Genomic DNA, 20,313 nt, shown 5'->3' on the forward strand with positions numbered 1-20,313 from the left:
CACTGCGCCACCAGGGAAGCCCTGGAAAGCAGATTCTTAACCACTGGACCACCAGGGAAGTCCCCAGAAATATAATTTTTTGATCTCAACGATGTTGACTGTAGTTTTTCTTGATCCTTGTTATTCTGAGGTGTTTTTTTTTTATGTTGATGTAAAAAAATGATTTATCTTCTTTAAAAATGAATTCTAAAATAGCAGACTAACTTGGGGCATTCAGTATTGCTATAAAATTCCCTTTTGCTCTGTGAATAACTTTAATTCTGATTTTTAGAATTTCCAGTTATTAGTTAATAATTCCTTTTTCAAATTTCCATATTGAAGTTAATGATCAATCTTAAAGTAAAATTATTTCAGCAATTGCAGTTCTATCACGATCCTAGGAAGCTAATTACAGGAATAAATAAAAATGGTTACAAACAGCATTTGTATCTATATTTAAAAAGCAATTGACCAAGCAGATGTTGTTACAGATTTTTGTCTTTGATATGATAAATTTCCCATTAATTTTGAAAATCTGGGTTTAAGGGATGTGCTTTCAGATTTTGCACAGTTGAGCTGCAATTTGTGGAAGTTCAAGCAGCTGTACTGACAAACCATTTGACAAATTTGTAACTGAGGCTGTTTTAAGCAAAGTTTTAGAGCTTTATGTTTTGTATTTTATGTTCAGCCACATGTATTTGAATTTCTTCTATTTTTGTGGATCTAGAAGTTTGTATGTTTGCATATGTATTTATTCTTTCTCTCTCTCTGATTTATATGTATATTTGTGCATGCATGTGTGTGTGTATATGTATACTTACATTGTACATCCAGCCTAAGTTGGTTGTAAGGATGCATATACTTCATCTTTTTTTAATAAAAAATATTCAGTTTAAGCTCTCACTATATAATTAAATTTTTTTTTCTTTTTGCCTAGGTTGAAGAAATTGTAGATATTGGATCATTTGCCCCAGAAGACATTCATATTCCTAAGATTTATGTACATCGCCTTATAAAGGGAGAAAAATATGAGAAAAGAATTGAGGTAATTGACTTAGCTTGTCTGTCAGTATTTATGGATCTGACTGTCAGAGATGTGTCCCTGGGGCTATTCTAGATGATAAGGAATTAGAGCTGAACAGGAAGTCTTGCTCTGAATCTTAATAGGAGCTTCTCATGTGTCTATCTTGAGGGGACATGATTGTCTATGTAATTGTCCAGTTCAACAGTTCCTTGTGTATATCATCAAATTACATGCTTCTCTAGGCTGTGTCTTCTAGGCTTTTGTAACTGTCCTAATTTATGATGCATAGTTTTGGCTGGCTGTCCTAATGGGTAGAGGAGGATAATCAGGTCTTTGGTGGCTTTACCCCTGCTGGACTCTTAGTGTTTGAGTGTTCAGAACTGTCTATCTATCTTGAAGTCTTTGCACATTATAGAGTCCAGACAGAACATTATTTCCCATGAGTGTTGGGCTCTGGGCAGCTGGTGGGTATGAGATCATGGCAAGGAGTGGGTACCGGGAGCATTGGAGGTACTCTAAGGCTACTGAGAGCATGAAGACCAGCTGGACCAGAATTGATATCAAGATTCAGAAGTGTCTAGGGATCGGCAACAGAATAGACACGCAGTAAGAGATACCGTGGATTCAGAGATACCCTCTACCCGCGGACATCAAACAGAAAGGCATTCTGCAATCTAAAACTAATGTCAGGGGCCAGGGATCAAAAATGGGACATTTGCAAACAGAAACCAGAGTCTGTATCAAGGAGATTTAGTAATGGAAATAGTTTTCTGGCTGGTTTCTGGATATTTCTATGATTCAGTTATAGCAAAACCAGTCTAGACTCTGCATGTGGAAATAGGCAGTTGGCAGCAGCAATACCTGGTAAACACATTCTCACAGCCCTGCAAAAATAAAGTCCCAAGGTCTATTTCCTTTTCTTTATTCTGGCTCCATCCCAGAGCACCTGAGGAGAGTTCAGTTGCAGGAGTCTTAGAGTAACAGTAGTGGCAGTCAGTGTGACAGTAACAGAGGAATTATTTGCTTCAAGGAGACAGAACAATTATATCTTCCTCTTCAAACATCTGACCTCTTTCACTTACTTTTTATTTAATTAATTAATTAATTTGTTTGTTTTATTTATTTTTTAAATTTACTTATTTGGCTGCAGTGGGTCTTAGTTGCAGCATGTGGGATCTAGTTCCCTGACCAGGGATTGCACCCAGGCCCCCAGCATTGGAAGCGCAGTCTTAGCCACTGGACCACCAGGGAAGTCTTTTCACTTACATTTTAAAGAATTATTTCTGTCATCAAATTTTATCCATAGTATTCTTTTTAAATTTAAAAATTCTCTACATTATATTGCAGATTTGCCTTATAGTAGTAATGGGAGAGAGTTTTGTATTTCATTAGTGTTAAAATACAAAGTATACCTCAACCATGAATAATTTATTTCTGTTTATTTTAAAGCGTTTATCAATCCGGAAAGAGGAAGATGTAAAAACCACATCTGGTAAACCTGGAGATAATGTAAGGGAACGTATCATCAAGCGGGCAGCTCTTGAATTTGAGGATGGCATGTATGGTATCCTTTATTCCTTGCCCCCTGAGCTGGGCAAAGACGTAGCCCTCACTTTTTACATATTCATCAGGTTACTAGGCCTCCTGCATAGTGATTCCTTTCTAGTCCATTGTAACTTCTAAAGCAATTGATCAATCTTTACAGATGTGGCATATAACCTAAAGGTATCAAGATAAATGAAATTAGAATTATAATCCTTTTGCCTTCTTGAAACAAAATGGTGACTGAAAATGTCCTTAGCTGTTCTCTAATATATAAGGAATTTCAGTATAATTTGGCATGTGGCTAAGGGTAATTGGGAAAACAGATTACCCAAGGTGAGGGTTTCAAATCTCAGAAGTACTGCTTATAACCAGTGCTATTTACTTTCTCTGTGTTCTGACATTTACATACTCATTGAAACGTAAGATCCAACTTCTTAACAACCTCTTGTTTCCCCTGACAAAGATTCTGTGAATGTACCCTTTTATGTCTGATGTTTCGTAAGGGTATTCAATGAATGATTCAAATTCTGCTGTAGATATTGAATACTTTGTCAAAAAAGAGGTAGGTGAAGATGGTTTAGTGCAATTAGTGTTTGGATTTTGAATGTGTTTAAATAACAGTGAGTCTATTCACCATTTTGTTGATTTTCGAGACATCAACTGTTGAACTATATAATACAAATAATACGTATAAATTCAAATAGTGTATGATAAGATAAATATTTGTTGAATGGTGAATCCAGTAAAGCCATACTTAAAGGCCTGGGACAGGAAGTAGTAGAAACATGACATGTGTCTCCATTCTCTGAGCTTCCCCTAGTCCATAAAAATCTTCTTTCAGACTGATATTGACAGGAGAACTGTTTTTTTACTTTCTTTTTACCTCCACCACTTCATTTTTCTTTATCTTTCAGTTTATACATTGGGTTATGGTAGGAATTCACATAGGGGAAGAGAGTATAATAGTGCTTCCTCTTCCACCTCCAGTATCAGCAAGATATAGAGTCAACCAAGTGAACTGAACAGGTGAAAGCTAGTCTCTGGGTTTTCTTCTTACGTCCAGTCAGTTGGTTTACCATTGATATTTTAACACTGACTCTGATAACGCTGATTTTTAGATATAATGGATTCTAGGTATCCTTTATTCACTGTCATTGTATTGCCTATGGAAAATATTTGCAAGTCAGTTCATACAAATGGTCTTTCCATAGCACCTACTCTTTTTCAACCCAAATTACATAGGCTTTTTTCTCCCTGGTATTTGACTTACTAAAAAATACTAAAGAACTGAGAAAATTATAGCATATGATGAAAGAGGGGTGGTATAAAACTTGTAATTTGGGTTGCCCTTACCTGAAAATGCCTGCTTATAATTATAATGGAATTAATACCTCAGTGTGTTCCGTGCATCACTGTGAGAAATGAAGTACAAATAGATTGTACTAGATTGTGATTTGGTAAGAGGTGAACCAAGAAGCTATCATCACAGCTTCATAGACTTACTGTATTCACAAGAGGTGACCTGGCACGTTGAGTTGTCCTGCTAGCCTTTGTAGTCTATAATATGGCAGCATATACAAACTTTATCTTTTCTGGACTTCATTCACAAAGCACTCACTGTTATTAGAATCTCATCAGAGTGCCATCATTCTTTGCACTAATTGTGTCAAAGTCTGTGGTTTGCAGTGGTAGTGGACAGCAATTCCAGACAGCATCAGTTTTTGTTTGTTTTTTTTTTTTGGCCAAAGTGCACAGCTTACAGGATCTTAGTTCCCCAACCAGGGATCAAACCCAGGCCCACAGCAGTGAAAGTGCCAAGTCCTAACCACTGGACCACCAGGGAATTCCCACAGACAGTGTTAGTATTTCTTATCTGGTCAGCCTGCTTGTATTGAGAGGCAAGGTCGAATCCACACCACTGCATACAAGTCAGAACTTTGATCACCTAAGGAAGAAGATTTAATACTCTCAGTTAGCTCTTCTTTAAGAAAAAATTTTATTGAAGTGTAGTTGATTTACAATGTTGTGTTTAACTTCTGCTGTACAGCAAAGTGACTCAGTTATGCATACATAGATTCTTTTTCAGATTCTTTTTCATTATTGTTTGTCACAGGATATTGAATATAGTTCCCTGTGCTATATGGTAGGACCTTGTTGTTTATCCATTCTGTATATAATAGTTTGCTAATCCCAACCAGTTAGCTCTTTGATGCTGTAACACAGCTTTTGTTTTTTATATGGTCTCAAATGTGTTCACTGAAGCTTAAACATCCCCACCATCCTGTTTATGTCTTAAGGAAGGTTCAGTTACCAATGGATGTTATCACAGTGATCCAAAGGAATCTATACAATTTAGGCAGACATTCTGGTGTTGTCATAAAACTTTTTTTAAAATTCAAAAATGGTAGCCCGTTTTAGAATATTTTAATCATCTTTATTTTCAGTTGCAGTTTTGAATAGTGAAAAATGCTTTTAAACAAAGGTCAGGCCACGTTATGTCAGACATCAGTCATAATAAATCATAATACAGTCCAAATTTGCTAACTGTGTCTTACAATAAAAATGACCTCTTGGCTAGTTTTCTGAAGCCACTACTTTGATATCTTTATGGGGAAGGCTGTGATTAAGAGATTTTCTTTTTGAAAAAATTACAAAATAATACCTAGAGGGTGGTGGGAGAATGTATTCAGTGATTACATTCAGAGTAAGTACCTTTAAAGAAGGCCTATGTTCAGATTTATTCATGTAGAAGATTTATGACATAATCTATCTTTTATATGCTGGACCTTAACCTCTTTTTTTCCAGCTAATTTGGGCATAGGAATACCGCTTCTGGCCAGCAACTTTATCAGCCCCGGTATGACTGTCCATCTGCAAAGTGAAAATGGAGTCCTGGGTTTGGTAAGATAGAAATTGAAGTTTTATTTATTCAATCTTGATGGAGAATGAGGTGTTTTATATAGTGAAATCTTCTTATAACTGAGAGTTGTTACCTTAAAGTTCCCAATCTTGTTTTTCTTTCTTTTTATCCTCATAATAAAATATTTAACTTTTCCCATAAAATGGTGGTACTTGTGAGCACGTCGTGTTGTGTTTTTTGGAGTAGATGGTGGTTTCCTGACTATGAGCTTTCCGACTGCTCCTCCTTTGTCCCTGTATCAGCTTCCATCTCCCCTATTGCATCTGCTTCAGAGATCTCACACCATCCTATTTAGGTAGTTACTTTTAACCTTTCTGTGATTGAACAAGATAATGAAGGTCATTAACAATTCTACATTAAATAAAAATCAGTAAGTCTCAGCATGAGAAACTGAAGAGTAACATTTCTACTTTAGGACAGGACATTTTTTGACAGTTGATTAATTCAAGAACTTCTCCTCATGTAATACTCGTTTTGAGGCCAAGTTGTTCCAAAGGGTAGAATTTTCCCTTCCTCAAGATTAACCTTCCAGATGGGCTCAATATTCTCATAGAATTTGGCCATTCTCTTTATTCAATATTATAATAAAATTAAGAAATACTTAAGCTTCCTGGGTAACATTTTTTATTTACTTATTAATTATGGCAGAGATTACTTACAGTCTGACAATTTATAATATTCCTAATCTTATATTGTTTTTCAGTAGCTCTTAACTGTTAATGCAGTACAAATTGTACATATGGAACATGTATATCCAGTATTTAAAATATAAATAATGGTCATGAGAGTGTAGTTGATACTGGTTGAGGCAATAATTGTGATCACTTTCAGAAACACAAAAATGATGTGAGTCTGGATAAAAGCAGATTCATATTGCAGTCAAAGACTTAAATTTTTAAGGTACCTTAAAGATTGTCTAGAGTGACCAGTTCCCTCATTTTGAAGACAAGGGAAATAAGTCAATATGAATTACCCATGGTCACTGTTTAAAGAAAAATTTACACAGGTCTAAAACATTAGTTGCCATTTCAATTTATTCAAAGAATAAATTTTTGGTCCCTTTTTTTGAAAGTATGTTAAATTTCACAGCCAATATTTCCTCATTCTTGGCTCTAATTTAGACCTTTTCTTTTCCCTTTTTCCATTTCCTCCCTTTTCGTTTAATAAATGTTATGTTATGAAACTACTCCAGGTAATTAGAGATGGTTTATAAGAATACACAGAAAATTAAAAATCAAAAACTTAGTGAGAATTACCAGGCAAAAAGAAAATAAAGGGATCAAAACTTAGATGGACTGAGAGATAAGGTTAGAACTCCAAATCCGAGCCTTTAGGTGCTACATACCAAAAAGCTGAAACTGCTTCTCCAGACCCTTCTAGCCAAATAAGGCAGCCATTTAGTTTGTATTCATTGATATACTACCAGGAAGATTTCTGAATAACATCGGCTGCATAGTAGGTACTAAATAATTACTTTTTTATTGACCTGTGTTTCCAACAGCTTAACATTTCTTTCAGACTTTGGTAGTTTTAAGAAAATATTTTTCACTTACCCAAGCACAGTTTTTAGCATAGAAAAGACAAATCAACGTGGAAAACAGAGCCACGAAAACACTGGGATTATTTTGAAAAGGTTCACCTCAAGTCTTTTGATGATTTCCTAGGGTTTTAAGCAAAGTTACTTATATTTCAGTTTTAGTGTGTGATTCAGTGAGAAACTTCTTTTCCTAATTGAACATGTGCTTTATTTGACAGGGTCCTTACCCATTAAAAAATGAAGTTGATGCAGATCTAATCAATGCAGGTAAACTCACTCATTACATGTTTTTCCAGACTTCTCCTTTGCTATTAATTTAGTTCTCTGCCAAGTAATAGCAAAGAGTTGGGCTTGTTTCTTTGTCTTTTCCTGGAGAGTATGCCACTGCATTTTTCATGGAGGAAGCGAGAGAGAAGCCTTCCTAGTGCCCTCTTGGTCTGGATTGCCTGTCAGAGGTCTCCCCTATTTAGGGCAGAGTAAGATAAAGGAGAAATTGCAGGAGGGGCTACATATGATGGTAGGAGCTTTGGTGGGTCAATCAGTCAGCGTCCTGAGAGCACTCTCAGGTGGGGTAACGAGGAGAATTAAAGGAAGGGACAGTTTACAAGGGTGCAGACAAGATTAAGGGAAACCAGAAAGGATGCTGAAGCACCACAGGGAGTTCTTATCACTCCTAGGCCTTAAGGGGCAGCTGTGGGAGAGGGCCATCTAACAGGAAGCAGGGTCTTTGTAGAGGAACACGACCATCTTGCAGAAACCTGGGTGAGGGTGAGAATGGAGGTCTTTTCTTCTACTGGGTCTCCTGCTTGTGCCTCCCATTGGCCAATCCCAGGTTGAAATAGGTCTGCTTTCTCATGATGAGAAGGTGGGGAGTGGATCTGTAGTGGCCAAAACCAAGATCTGGTGCACTGAGGTTTTTGTTGTGGTTGATAATTTCTGTCCTCTAGTCGACATCAGAGTTAGGAGAGCATCCTTCAAAGGTTCAAGGGTGCTTAAGGATGTACTCTGCCACTCCGTGCAACCCAGTGATGTAAGTAATAAATACAGAGTTTCTTTGTACTGGAGACTCTAGCCTGTCTTCTCCTTTATTCCTGCATTCATATGCTTTGCCTTTTATTATTAGCCTTTTATTTGACTGGGACATAGGGTCACATGTAGCAGCAGCCTAGAGGAGGAAAAACAGGTCAGACCTTTTGCCCATGCTTGAGGCAGCACTGCCACCATGTTAGGGCTAAAGATTATCCTTAGAATGGGGCTGTCCATAAGAAGCTAATTTTTATATTCTAGCATGTTTTTCTTTACTGTTCTTCTACTCCTGTTCACTCTACCCCCGCAAAAGTATTATTATTACTTCATGTTCAAAAACAGGTGTGTGTAAATTTCAGAAGAGAAGTAAGAGCTGAACATAAAGGCCAGCTGCCAAGTAGAATTGATGTTTGATGCTTAGGATTTTTGAAAGTAAAACAGCTTCTGGTTGAATAGTTGAGTTAGTTAACACGACTCAACTCTGAAAGGCCCACGGTGGTAAAGCAATGACATTTAACCAAGGCTGTAATTTAATTGTACTGTACCCTTTAGCAATAGCTCGTTGATCTGTGAAAATATTTGCTGCTTGGTTTAATTAATTAATGTTAGTGAGTTATTTGCAAAATGAATAACTCCATTTTCCAAATATCAGGCTTGAGCTCATAAAACCCACTTTCTTTGGAAAAGTAGTTAATCTTTTCAGTGACATCATTGGATAGCAGGCGTTCCTGATTCCATTGAGCTTTAGCTCTATCCTGATGAAGCCACCAGTTTTAGATGTCAACTTCTGAGATATCACGTATAATCGTAAACTACTTTGTAAAACAAGAATTCATTGCTTTGGGGAAGCCAGGCTGCAGAATAGTTTAATAATATCCTATCATTTTCATCAAAGTCCTGTTTGGAATTTATGATGCTTTTGACTTTGGAACTAAGTTAGGGAGGAAATACTTTGAACTTGAGAACCCAGAATATAAATTTGTGGTTCCGCAATTCCCCAAGTTTGGAAATTACCAGGAAGATCAGCCCATTGTTTGTGTTAATTTGAAACGATTTCTATAGAAATCCCTTGGAAGGAATATAAAGAGTTATGTTTCTGGGCATAATCAGTGTATTAAAATTTTAAAATAATAATACAGCTATTTCTAAGGATCCCTTTTTCTAAATAATAATTTCATATGGTTATATAACAATGAATGACCACTTGTATAGTACTACATAGTTTACAGCATACTTTTTTCAAATATATTAAATCATTTGAACCTCAAGTGAAAACTTGTTGTACAGATTGGGAAATCAAGCCCAGAAAAGTGACGTGATGTTCTCAAGATCACGTTGCTAGGGACTGGACTAACACAGGGTCTCCTGCTCCTGGCCCCTGGCCTTTTCTGCACGTTGAGCTATATCCACTGATAACCTGAGTTTTACAGAGGTGCATAAGGCAGTGCTTAGAACATTTCCAAGGTCCCAGGAAGATTTGCAGTATCCCAATGGAATTGTGAAATTTCTAATAAATCTCACGTTAGCTTTCATATTAATGTGCATTTTGCATTCTTTCCTATTTCTTAATATTATTTTCTTTAATATCAAAATAATGTTTTAAATGACTTCCTTTTGATTAAAACTACTTAGAAAGAACCACCGTGTTAATCTCACAGCTTTTGAATATCCGTGGTTCCTGCCATGTACCTCTAGAGCAATGGTTTTCTGTGGGAAAGAGGGGTGATTCCTCTCCCCTGGGGACATTTGACAATGTCTGGAGATATTTTTGATTGCCAGTGTTACTGGCATTTAGTGGGTAGAGGCCAGGGATGCTGTTAAATATCCTACAATAACCAGAACATTTATCCAGCTCCCAGCATCAATAGTGCCTGCTCTAGAGGTCTGTGTGCCACATCTGAAGAATCACAGGCCTGAACATTAAAGTTCAAATAGTATGGCATTCAAGATCTATCTAATGGTTGTGACTGACCTTTTCAAATTTATCTTTCTCTACGCCCTACAAGGTCTTCTGAGTCCACCCATACTGAACTGCTGGATCTTTTCTGACCATGACTCGTGCTTTCCTTCCTCCATGACTTTGCTCTTGCTGTGCCTTTCATTTTTTGTTTTGTTCTATCCCTTCCTTTTTTATCCCCATCTCTTTATTGGTAATGTCCTATTGAAATGCATTATACCTATCCTTGAAATCCCAGTTCATTTGTCCTCTCCAGATCCTTCTGTGGCTCAGAAGTGCTCCTCCTTCGAACCCGCAACACATCTAGTGTCTCATAAGCATACCACATTTTGCCTTGTAATTATTTGTGTATATTCATCTCTCTTGCTGGGTATTATGTTCCTTTTTCTTGGGGCAGTGGTTCTCAAAGTGTGGTCCCCAGAGCCACAGCATTAGCATCCCCATCACTGGGGACTTGTTAGCGATGGAAATTCTCAGACTCTAGGGAGTTGAGCTCAACAGTCTGCATTTTTATAAGCCCTCCGTGTGATTCTGATGGGTGTTAAAGTTTGAGAACCATTCGTTTAGGGCATCTGCATTTTGTGTGTAACATTGTTCAAGGCACAGAGTAGACATTTACTTGATAATTGAGTGAATGACATGTTACATCATGAGCCAAAGGACTCAAAACTATGAAATTGAATAACTCTATTGCCTGAATATCATTAGAGGATAGAGACATGCACAGAGCAAATTTGGAGGAGACAGAAATCAATTAGGAAAAATCAAATAAGAAAGACCCTTTTCTTTAAGATATTGATTGTATTATTGATTATAATTGTTTCTTGACTAAATTTGGACGTTGCATTTGAAAAGCATGGATTCAACTTTAGGATACCTTTTTTTGTTTAGATTTTGGATATTAAAAATGATGAAAATTAACTTTGCTTCCAAAGAATGTATTTATAAGATGCCAGAATGTGTTAGCAGGGGCCTGAGAATAACTTTGTTTCGTAAGAATTCTTTTCTGGGCTCTTTAATAAAGCCATCCTTCATAAATCACATGGGGAGAGCTGAAGCTCTCTGCATTGATCTCAAAGTTCCCTATAAAGTGGTAAATAATGCCTTCTATGTACTACCAGCTGGTTGAGACGGCCTTTTGGAAGTCATTGTGATTTATCACATAGAGAACAAAGAATGGAGAATTTTTTGTTTCTCTGCATTTTCAGCCTGCAAGTTCTTCCTTGCCTCTCCACCTCACAGGATTGGTGAGGAACTGTATTTGCTGGACGTGAAAGTTGTGTTAGGATAAGGTTTAGTTGTATTACACTTGTCCTGAAACCTGGAATTCACGGGCTGATGTATAACCCCACCATAAAAGTGAATTGCTTGCCCCTGTAGCATTTATCCCTAAAGGGGTGATGGCACTGTCTTTTCCACAAGCAGGTTTGCAGTGAGGAATAATAACAATGACAATAATAAAAGTAATGTTTACAGAGTCCTTTCTCTATGCCAGGTACTAGAGTTAAAGACTTCACATGCACCATTTCATTTAATTCTTCAAATATTATGTGCTGTCTAAAAGCCAGCCCCTACTAACCGCACCAGAAAGTATTTTCCAAAGCTTTTCAGCTTTGTGGTCCTTTAAAAGATGTGAAAATGTTTCCTTTGTTTAGAATCAAACTTTTTTGGCCAATAAATAATTCAGCATGATATAAATAGTCTTACCCTTGCTCTACAGTTGAGCTCAAATGGAGCAGGATACTGGTGGAGAAGTTAGCTCTCAGGGAAGACTTGAGAAGTTGAGGTTATAGCTGTTGTTGCACAGCTGAGCACGATCAGATCGGTCTGGTCCTGTTGTGTCCAAGAGCTTCTCTCTGTTCTAATCTTGGAATCACTTTTCTTCCCCTTCTTTTTGTCTGCCCTGTCACACTGGGGCCATGGCATGAGGTGTTATCAGACAGTTGACTTACCTTTGGCAGAGTGGCACGTGAGCACTTTTCTACTGAGACCAGAAGCTTCTCCTAGGCACCTAAAGCTCCTGCACAGACAGGTCACAAGAAAAAAGCAGCTCAGGTTTGAGTCAGGTGATATTATAGGTTGTGTGGGGACTGGATGACCTGGAAGAACTTTTCCAGTTCTGGACTTTTATTATGAGATGTAAGTTTTGTGAGAGGTCCTTCCAAGAGGACCTTCTTTGGTTTTAATAGAAACATAGGAGCAAGGGAAGAAAAATGAAGCAGAGAGAGAGAGAGAGATGGAAGAAGAGATTCAGTCCCAGTGATGTTAAGGAATTAGGTGGGACCTTTCTTTCTAGGTTATTTATTGAATTTTAAGAAATATCTGAGGAGCATCTCCTGTGTCACTCCCTTCAAGTTGTATGCCTTCATGTCTGTTCCACAATATCTTTGCTCTAGTGACTTACAGTAGCATGGGTTTTGACAGGTACATCCCAGCAACTCCTTTCCTCCTCACTCCTATTAGCATTTAACAGGGGCTTGTGAAGGGACTGAGTCTGGTGAGAGGCGGGGATGGTTATGTAATAATAGGCAGTAGAGGGGTGCATTGTCTGTAGAGAATTTCAAAACAATAACAAAATTAAAAGTTGGGCTGCTTTTTATTATCACCATGCAAGGGCAAATGTGAACAATGTTAGTGACAAAATGCTCTTCTTCATAGGTGAACAGTTCCCACTGTGTCTCCCATACTCCTGTTGCTGCCACATTTTGGTTAAGGGACCCTTAGTTCTGTAGGAAACAGAGAAGGTATAGACCTCTGTCTCCACCATGACTTCCACTCTTAGAAATCTAATAGCCTTTTCTTTGCTCTTTTTCTCCCGTGTGTGTGTGTTTGTGTGTGTGTGTCTGTGTAGGCAAGGAAACAGTTACTGTTCTTCCAGGAGCCTCTTATTTCTCCAGCGATGAATCATTTGCGATGATTAGAGGGTATGTAATAATGGAGCCCCTCATGTTTCACATGACGTTTAATGAGCTGAGTCATTCCCTGAGTCTGTTAGCAAGACTCTGAAACATAGACACCTCTCCCAGCCAGAAAATGATCATGGGTTTGTTTGGCTGCACGAAGATGTGAAATTATTCACATTGAATGTTGGCAGTTGGAACTTCCAGCCCGCTATTATCAAAGGAACCCTCAAAATGGAATATATATCTGTGCCAACTAAACTGAAGTAAACACTTTTAAGGCTCTTTCTGAGGATCCTAACATTTTCTACAAACTGTGTTTTCATTTTCTAGCTAGTGTTTGCTTTCAAATCTAGCCATATTCTCCCTCACTGAAGGAAACAAACTCACTGTGTACACCTGTTTTTAATTTGTTTTTGGAGACAGTATAGGCTATAATTTTTAAAAAAGAACTCTAACTGGTTATTTCTCTACATTAGCTTGAGCCAATCTATTTGGAAATCAGGTGTTGAGTGGAGGAGAGCAAATGTACTTTGGTGGGGGGGAGGTTAGAATTATTTATTTTCATTGCTGGCAATCTCAAGCAAAAGGGACATAAAGCTTGTGAAGTTTGCTTTATATTTCTTCTTTATCTTTCTCAGGGGACATGTCAATCTAACAATGCTAGGAGCCATGCAGGTTTCCAAATATGGTGACCTGGCTAACTGGATGATACCAGTAAGTAGACATGTTTTCTTCTGAATTATGCCTGGGTCAGAATAGTTATTCTTGAAGTATTAAGAAAAATCTTGTCAAATTGCTTTGAGTGCAGATATAATTGTTACAAAAATAAATATTTTGATATGTATTTCTTATTTCAATCAAATTCTAATAAAGGAAATACTGAAAATATTTAGCCTTGCCAGTTTACTGTGTAGTTGGAACTAAAAATAGGTAAGATCAGGGTCAAAGCATAATTTTCCATGGAGGAATAGAAAACTGAGGAAGGTAAAAAAGAATGGGTTAATTATACTCTGATAAAAGTAAGAAATACAAATATTTATTATAACTCAGTTTTTATAACTAGAAAGTACAATTACGTTCATTAATTTTGTGTTAATTCTATTATTTTCTTATTCACAGTGATTAAAATCCTCTCTTGATTAGTCACGTGACCCCATGAGTAATCAATCACATTTTCTTCTATTATGGAATACAAAACCTGTGATGTTTAAACATGCTTGTGAAATGCAAACAGTTTTCATTTACTAATGACTTAGATCAAGGAAGAAGCCTCTTGGAATTAGCTTTGGAAAAAGGACTGTAATCAGTTGATTTATGAGTGTGGTTCTTTACGTTCCTGATTGGTGCTTCCTGATGTGTGTATGGAAACAACAATGAATGTGTGTCTCTGATTATGAGCTCATTTTGGCTGGTAGCTCAGGTTACTCTTTTTTTTTTTTTTTTTTTGCGGTACGCGGGCCTCTCACTGTTGTGGCCTCTCCCGCTGCGGAGCGCAGGCTCAGCGGCCATGGCTCACAGGCCCAGCCGCTCTGCGACATGTGGGATCTTCCCGGACGGGGGCACGAACCCGCGTCCCCTGCATCGGCAGGCGGACTCTCAACCACTGCGCCACCAGGGGAGCCCTCAGGTTACTCTTTTAATGTGTGTGTTTAAGGATTTCTGCGTGTTTCCCTGAATTATCAGCTACAAGGAATTTAAGTAACTGAGGCTAATGTTCTATGATGAGAGTTTTTTGTTTTTTGAAATTTCTTAGATTTTTCTCTACTCATTTTTTGAGGAAGGTGGATTAATATAGTTTATAACAATGTTAGAGATTGTGTTAGTTTAGCTTTTTTGATCTATGATCTCCCAAAACATTATTTTAAAATTTCAATTGTTATTATAACCTGGTTCTCAAACGTGGTTGCATATTGGAAGCACCTGGGAATTTTAAAAAATGGTGATACCTCGGTGCCCCCCCTTAATGATCCCAATTTAATTAATCTGTGATATAGCCTGGGAATTGGGCATTTCAAAATCAATCCTAGGTGATTACAATATGTAACCAAGTTTGAGAACCGAGTTTGCGTGTATTAAAGAATGATCATCAGGGACTTCCCTGGTGGCGCCGTGGTTAAGAATCCGCCTGCCAATGCAGGGGACATGGGTTAGAGCCCTGGTCTGGGAAGATCCCACATGCTGCGGAGCCTGCGCGTCTGGAGCCGTGCTCCGCAATGGGAGAGGCCACAACGGTGAGAGCCCCGTGTACCGCAAAAAACGAAAAAATGTTCATCATCCTAAATCAGCCATAGCTATAAGAGTTGGCAGCTTTTGGAGGCTTCAAAGAAATCAGAGAGGGTCTCCTGAGCATTGTATAGTAAGTCAGATTGATACTTTATAGGAATGTTTATTTGTGTAGAAAGAATGCATTTCTTTTTTCAAATTTTAGAAAAAGACTATAGGAGGTAGTAGAAGGAGCATAGAAAATCAAGCCCTGGGTTTTAGCCCTGACTCTACCAGTAATCAACATGTAACCTTGAACATGTCACTTAAGCTCTTTGGGTTAAAACATCCTCATCTATAAAATGAAGATTTGAGAATAGATAATTTCAGGGGTCTCGTCTGGCTTTCACAGGTTAGCAGTTCAGAGCAAAGATCCTGTAGTGAGACAGACCTGGGTTGAAATCCAATTTTTGTCACTTACTAGCAGTGTAACTTGAGGCAGTTGCCATTTTTCCTCATCTGTAAAATGGGAATGATATAATAGTATCTAATTTATAGGACTATATAAAGGAATAAATGATATAATGCATACAGAGTATGTATCACAGAGCTTGACCCACAGCATATGCTATATAAACAGGTTGTTGTTATTTGATAAATTAAGAAGGAGAAGTTGGAGATGCCTGACAGAGAAGGGAATAGGATTGGTTACCATTAACAGAAAAAACAGTTTTAAATAGAGTCTATTTCTCTGAGCTATTAGTGAGTTTTGAAATCAAATTTCACAGTGGTTCTAGGTGTGGAGCAGAAACGTGTCCAACACATTTTTGCTTTCGGGGAACTTGGGCATCTTTAACAAGTTAGTATATGATTTGTTTTTATTATGGTTTAGCACACAGTGAGGCTGGAAGCTGTCATAGTGAGAGTATGCATTATGTAGTTGTCATTTGTAGGAAAGATTTTCCAACATGTATCACAATTTTACATATCCTATGGAGATTCCTGTGAATGATTAAAACATCACTGTTAATTACTTTATAAATTTCTTAATACAATTTGGAGCTCATGAGTTTCCAAAGGACTGGATCTAGTGGGGCAGTGATAGGGAACTCTGGAGTTCTGAAGGGACATGGAGAAGAATTAAGCATAAAAAGTGTTCTTGTGTCTGGTTCCACTCTTTTGGTCATGGAAGTTGGTAGTGTCATTTCTGAATGAGCATTTTTGTTCTTTTAGTAACTGATAATCACTTCTTGGATTCTTTATATGTGACGCACAGTGTATATTTTGATTCCTTTGGATACAGGATAGCTTAAGAGTCAAGACTATGAGCTCTAGTTTGGAAGAGATCTGATTTGAATTTCATCTCTACCGCTTACAAATTACACAATCTTTAGTACCTGTTTTTGTTAGGATTAAATGAGAAGAAAATGAAAAGTGAAGACTCCAAGCACTCCATAAATAGTGGCTATTATTTTTATCTTCTTCAATGCGCTATTGCTTAACTTTAAAGAGGGAGTATTTGCCTTAAAATACACTGGCATAAGCAAGACTATATTGTACAGTAACTAGTACAGCCTGTGTATCCAAAGTTCATATTCAAGTACCAAATCTGAAGACACATTTCTTGTTCTTATTCGTTATGGGTAAGATACAGCCTAGCCTCCTTATATAGTTTCAGTGAGTGATCTATGTCTATTTGCCCCAAAGATTTATGTTGGTTTATAAAATTCAGATATATTTTTATTGCAGGGTCTGGCAGTCAAGGAGCTGAAAATTTCAGTCTTATTGTATCATTTTTCACTTACTTTTATCTTTTTACTGAGTTTAATAATCTTTCAATGATTGTAAAGCCTTGAGTTTCTCTGCATCATGGCATCCCCATGAATTATTACCATGTCAGATTATAATAAACATTAAGCTTTTAAGGCAGGCAAATGGTGTGGATGCTATCTGTCTTATCCTTTAATAGCTTCTTAGTATGCAGCATGGGTCCCATTTTCACAGAGTTTTGAAAATTCTGCCCCGAGCATCCAAAGAGAGAAAATGTGACGAAACAGTAGTTGGCTTCTTCGAGTTCCGTGATTATTGTGATGATGGCAAAACCCCAGGCAAGCTATGGAAATGTGGTAAGATGTGCAATCCGTTGACTCCATTCAGAGCTGCTCTGGCTTTCCTAATGCTTATTTTTGGGAAACAGCTGCCATAAATGATTGACTTGTGAAGGGAAGTTGATGTGTATGATCAGCTATGGGAGCTGTTTTTTAAAAACATGCAACAGCCGCCTGCTGGGCAATGTTGCTGTATATGAGCAACATAGCAGCCAAGGGCCTCCTCCTTTTACGTGGGGAGAATTGAAATGAGAGATTCTTGGGGCAAAGGAAAATAGAATGTTTAGGTGTTTGTTTTTCCCTAATATTTTTCATTTCTTTGTGCATTTAGAAGATTAAATCCAAATCAATGTCTTATTCATGTATGCTTACATGTATGAGTACATAAAGTTAATTTGGTCTTCTATCTATGATGTCTGTTTTAAGTAAGCTAACTCTCTCTCCAGTCTTCCTACTTGTACAGCTGGGGCCGGAGGTTGTGTTCAAGATTTAATCTAGTGATTTAGATCTGTCAGTTGTACTCCAAATATTAAATCTGTAGATACAGATATAGAAATATAAAGATTATGGTATAGAAAAAGATATAAACATACAGATACAGATATGATTTTAACATATTGGTGTCTTGTCCATTTGGTCCCAACACTCTGGTAACCACAAACCATGGGTAAGGAAAAAGCTGGTGGACAATATATATGTGGTGGTATGATGCTTTTACAGTTATTCAGTAGTGTTCTTTCTCTATCAATGTAATGTAGTGGAAAGTGTACAGAACTTGGAATTAGTAAATAGTGTTCTGTTACTTTCTGATGGTGTGGCAAATTATTTCACCTTAGTATACTCATTTGTAAAATGAGAATATTTAACTCATATGCTTGACCTGGGGATTAAGTTAGCTCATTCAGCAAATATTTATTAGGCATGTATTAAGGGCCATGCTATAAATTTCTCTCTAAGCACTGTATTAGTGACATTCTACAAATTTTTATTTTGTTTGTTTCATTGTCATTTTCTTCAGAATATTTTCTTAATCTCCCTTGTGATTTTTTTCCATGACCTACTGATTATTTAAAAGTATGTTATTTAATTTCCAAATATTTGGTGATTTTCCACAAAACTTTGTGCTAATTTCTAGTTTAATTCTCTTGAAGTCAGAGGACATACTTTATATGGTTTCCATCCTTTTAAGTTTGAGATGTATTTACAGCCTAGAATATAGTCTATCTTTGTGACTTTTCCATCTGCACTTGAAAAGAATGTGTATTCTGCTCTTGTTGGCTAGAGTGTTCTATAACTGTCAATTAGGTCAAGTAGGTAGATGGTGTTGTTCAAGTCTTCCTACTAGTTATTGAGAGAAGAGCATTGACATCTTTAGCTATAATTGTGCATTTGTATATTTCTCCTTTCAGTTGTATCACTTTTTACTTCATATATTTTAGAGCTCCATTACTAGTTGCAATAGTACAACTAGTTGTAGTAGTAGTACTTAAGATAGTTACGTTCTTTTAACAATTTGACCTCTTTTAAAAATTCTATCTCTCTAAAGCAAGTGGGCTTAATTGCCCCACAGCATGTGGGATCTTAGTTCCCCGACCAGGGATCGAACCCATGTCCCCTGCATTGGAAGACAGATTCTTAACCACTGGACCACCAGGGAAGTCCTGACTTATTTTCTTATATATATATATTTTTAGTGGTTCTTCCAGGTTTTACAATACACATCTTTTATTTATCACAGTCTACTTCAAGTTATATCACTTTACATATAATAAAAGAACCATACAACTGTAAACTTATATTCTGTGCTCTTATCCTATTTGCTATTAATATTTAGTCATATGTTTTATTCTGCATGTATTACAAACCTGCAATACTTTATTATTTTTGCTCAAAACAGTCAACTCTCTTTTAAAGAGATTGAAAAATGAGAAAAATATTGCATATTTTAAAAATATAATTTATATATATAAATTGTATATTTTATCTATTTTCCCAATATATTTGCCCTTTCCTTCACTCATCCTTTACATCAGTTCAGATTGCCATGTGATGTTATTTTCGTTCAGCTTGAAGGACATCCTTTGATGTTTCTTGTGGTGCAAGTCTTATAGCTGTCACTTAGATTGATTCTTTTGATATTTGCTTTTAAGCTTTTTCAGGTCAGTTGAGAGCAGCCTTTAGTTTCAGTCTAATTAGCCCCACTACTAATGCAGTTTCTTTCTGAGGATTCTACCTGATGCCCCATGGTATTTCCCTCTGGTTAGGAGGAATGTGAATTATTCCCAGACCTGTGTGAGTTCTGGACATTTTTTGCCTAATACTTCCTAGTGGTTCTTTACCAGGCCTTGGATAATTTTTTCTTGTAATATACACACATCAGTACTCTACCAGCAACTTGAGTTAACCTTTTGCAAATCTTCTGAGCTCTCTCTCTGTACAGCAGCCACCTCTCTGTTATTTTGAGATCTGAAGTCATATTCTAGCTGGGCTCTCTGAGCACAAATGAGACAGCTGGATTTCTCCTGGATTCCCTTCCCTGCACCGCAGCCTGTAAACTCTAGACATTAGCCTGGGGCAACTGTAGGCCCACCTCACTGGCTTCCCTTTTCTCAGAGATCACAGTCCTGTACTGCCTGTTATCTAATGTCTGAAAGATGCTTTTTCCTTTGTTTTGTCTGATTTTGTAATTGTTTGATACTACTAATAATATTTTTGAACTTAGGTTCCTATTTCTTGGATGATTTTTCTAGTAAAAATCCCTGGTAGGAGAATATCAATTTTTTAAGGTTTTTGATACATATTGAGTTGCTGTCAAAAAAATTATCCCATTTGCACTCACACTGTTTCCACTCTATCACCAACACTGGTATCTGCTTTTTTTCTATTCTGTTATTCTAGTCTGTAATTTTGCATTTCTTTAAAAACTGCCATCTGGGACTGTTTAAAGAGCAGGCAGTGCCTTATTCTTATGGAGGGGCACTGAATCCTCTTCTCTTTTGTTCTGAAGGTCTTCCTTTTGGCTTTTTAGCATTATCTCTTATTAAATATTGTTTCCAGTACTGCTGTCTTTGGTCTTTTTTTTTTTTTGGCTACACTGGGTCTTTGTTGCAGC

The 20,313-nt window shown here is 37.1% G+C and overlaps 1 protein-coding gene across 3 annotated transcripts in view; it reads left to right on the forward strand.

Annotated features, from left to right (window-relative positions):
* OXCT1 (3-oxoacid CoA-transferase 1) overlaps positions 1–20,313 on the forward strand; it is a 143,429-nt gene that overhangs the window by 70,371 nt on the left and 52,745 nt on the right. For 2 of the 3 annotated variants that reach the window (XM_004265961.4, XM_033421200.2), the window contains exons 8-13: positions 917–1,024; positions 2,453–2,567; positions 5,355–5,449; positions 7,224–7,272; positions 12,840–12,912; positions 13,530–13,605. In XM_004265961.4, the coding sequence (XP_004266009.1) occupies positions 917–1,024; positions 2,453–2,567; positions 5,355–5,449; positions 7,224–7,272; positions 12,840–12,912; positions 13,530–13,605 (516 nt within the window). The remainder of the gene's footprint in view (positions 1–916; positions 1,025–2,452; positions 2,568–5,354; positions 5,450–7,223; positions 7,273–12,839; positions 12,913–13,529; positions 13,606–20,313) is intronic. The other variant, XM_049708189.1, reaches the window with a different exon arrangement.

The sequence above is a fragment of the Orcinus orca genome, chromosome 3 (genome assembly GCF_937001465.1).
Source record: "Orcinus orca chromosome 3, mOrcOrc1.1, whole genome shotgun sequence".
NCBI lineage: Eukaryota > Metazoa > Chordata > Mammalia > Artiodactyla > Delphinidae > Orcinus > Orcinus orca.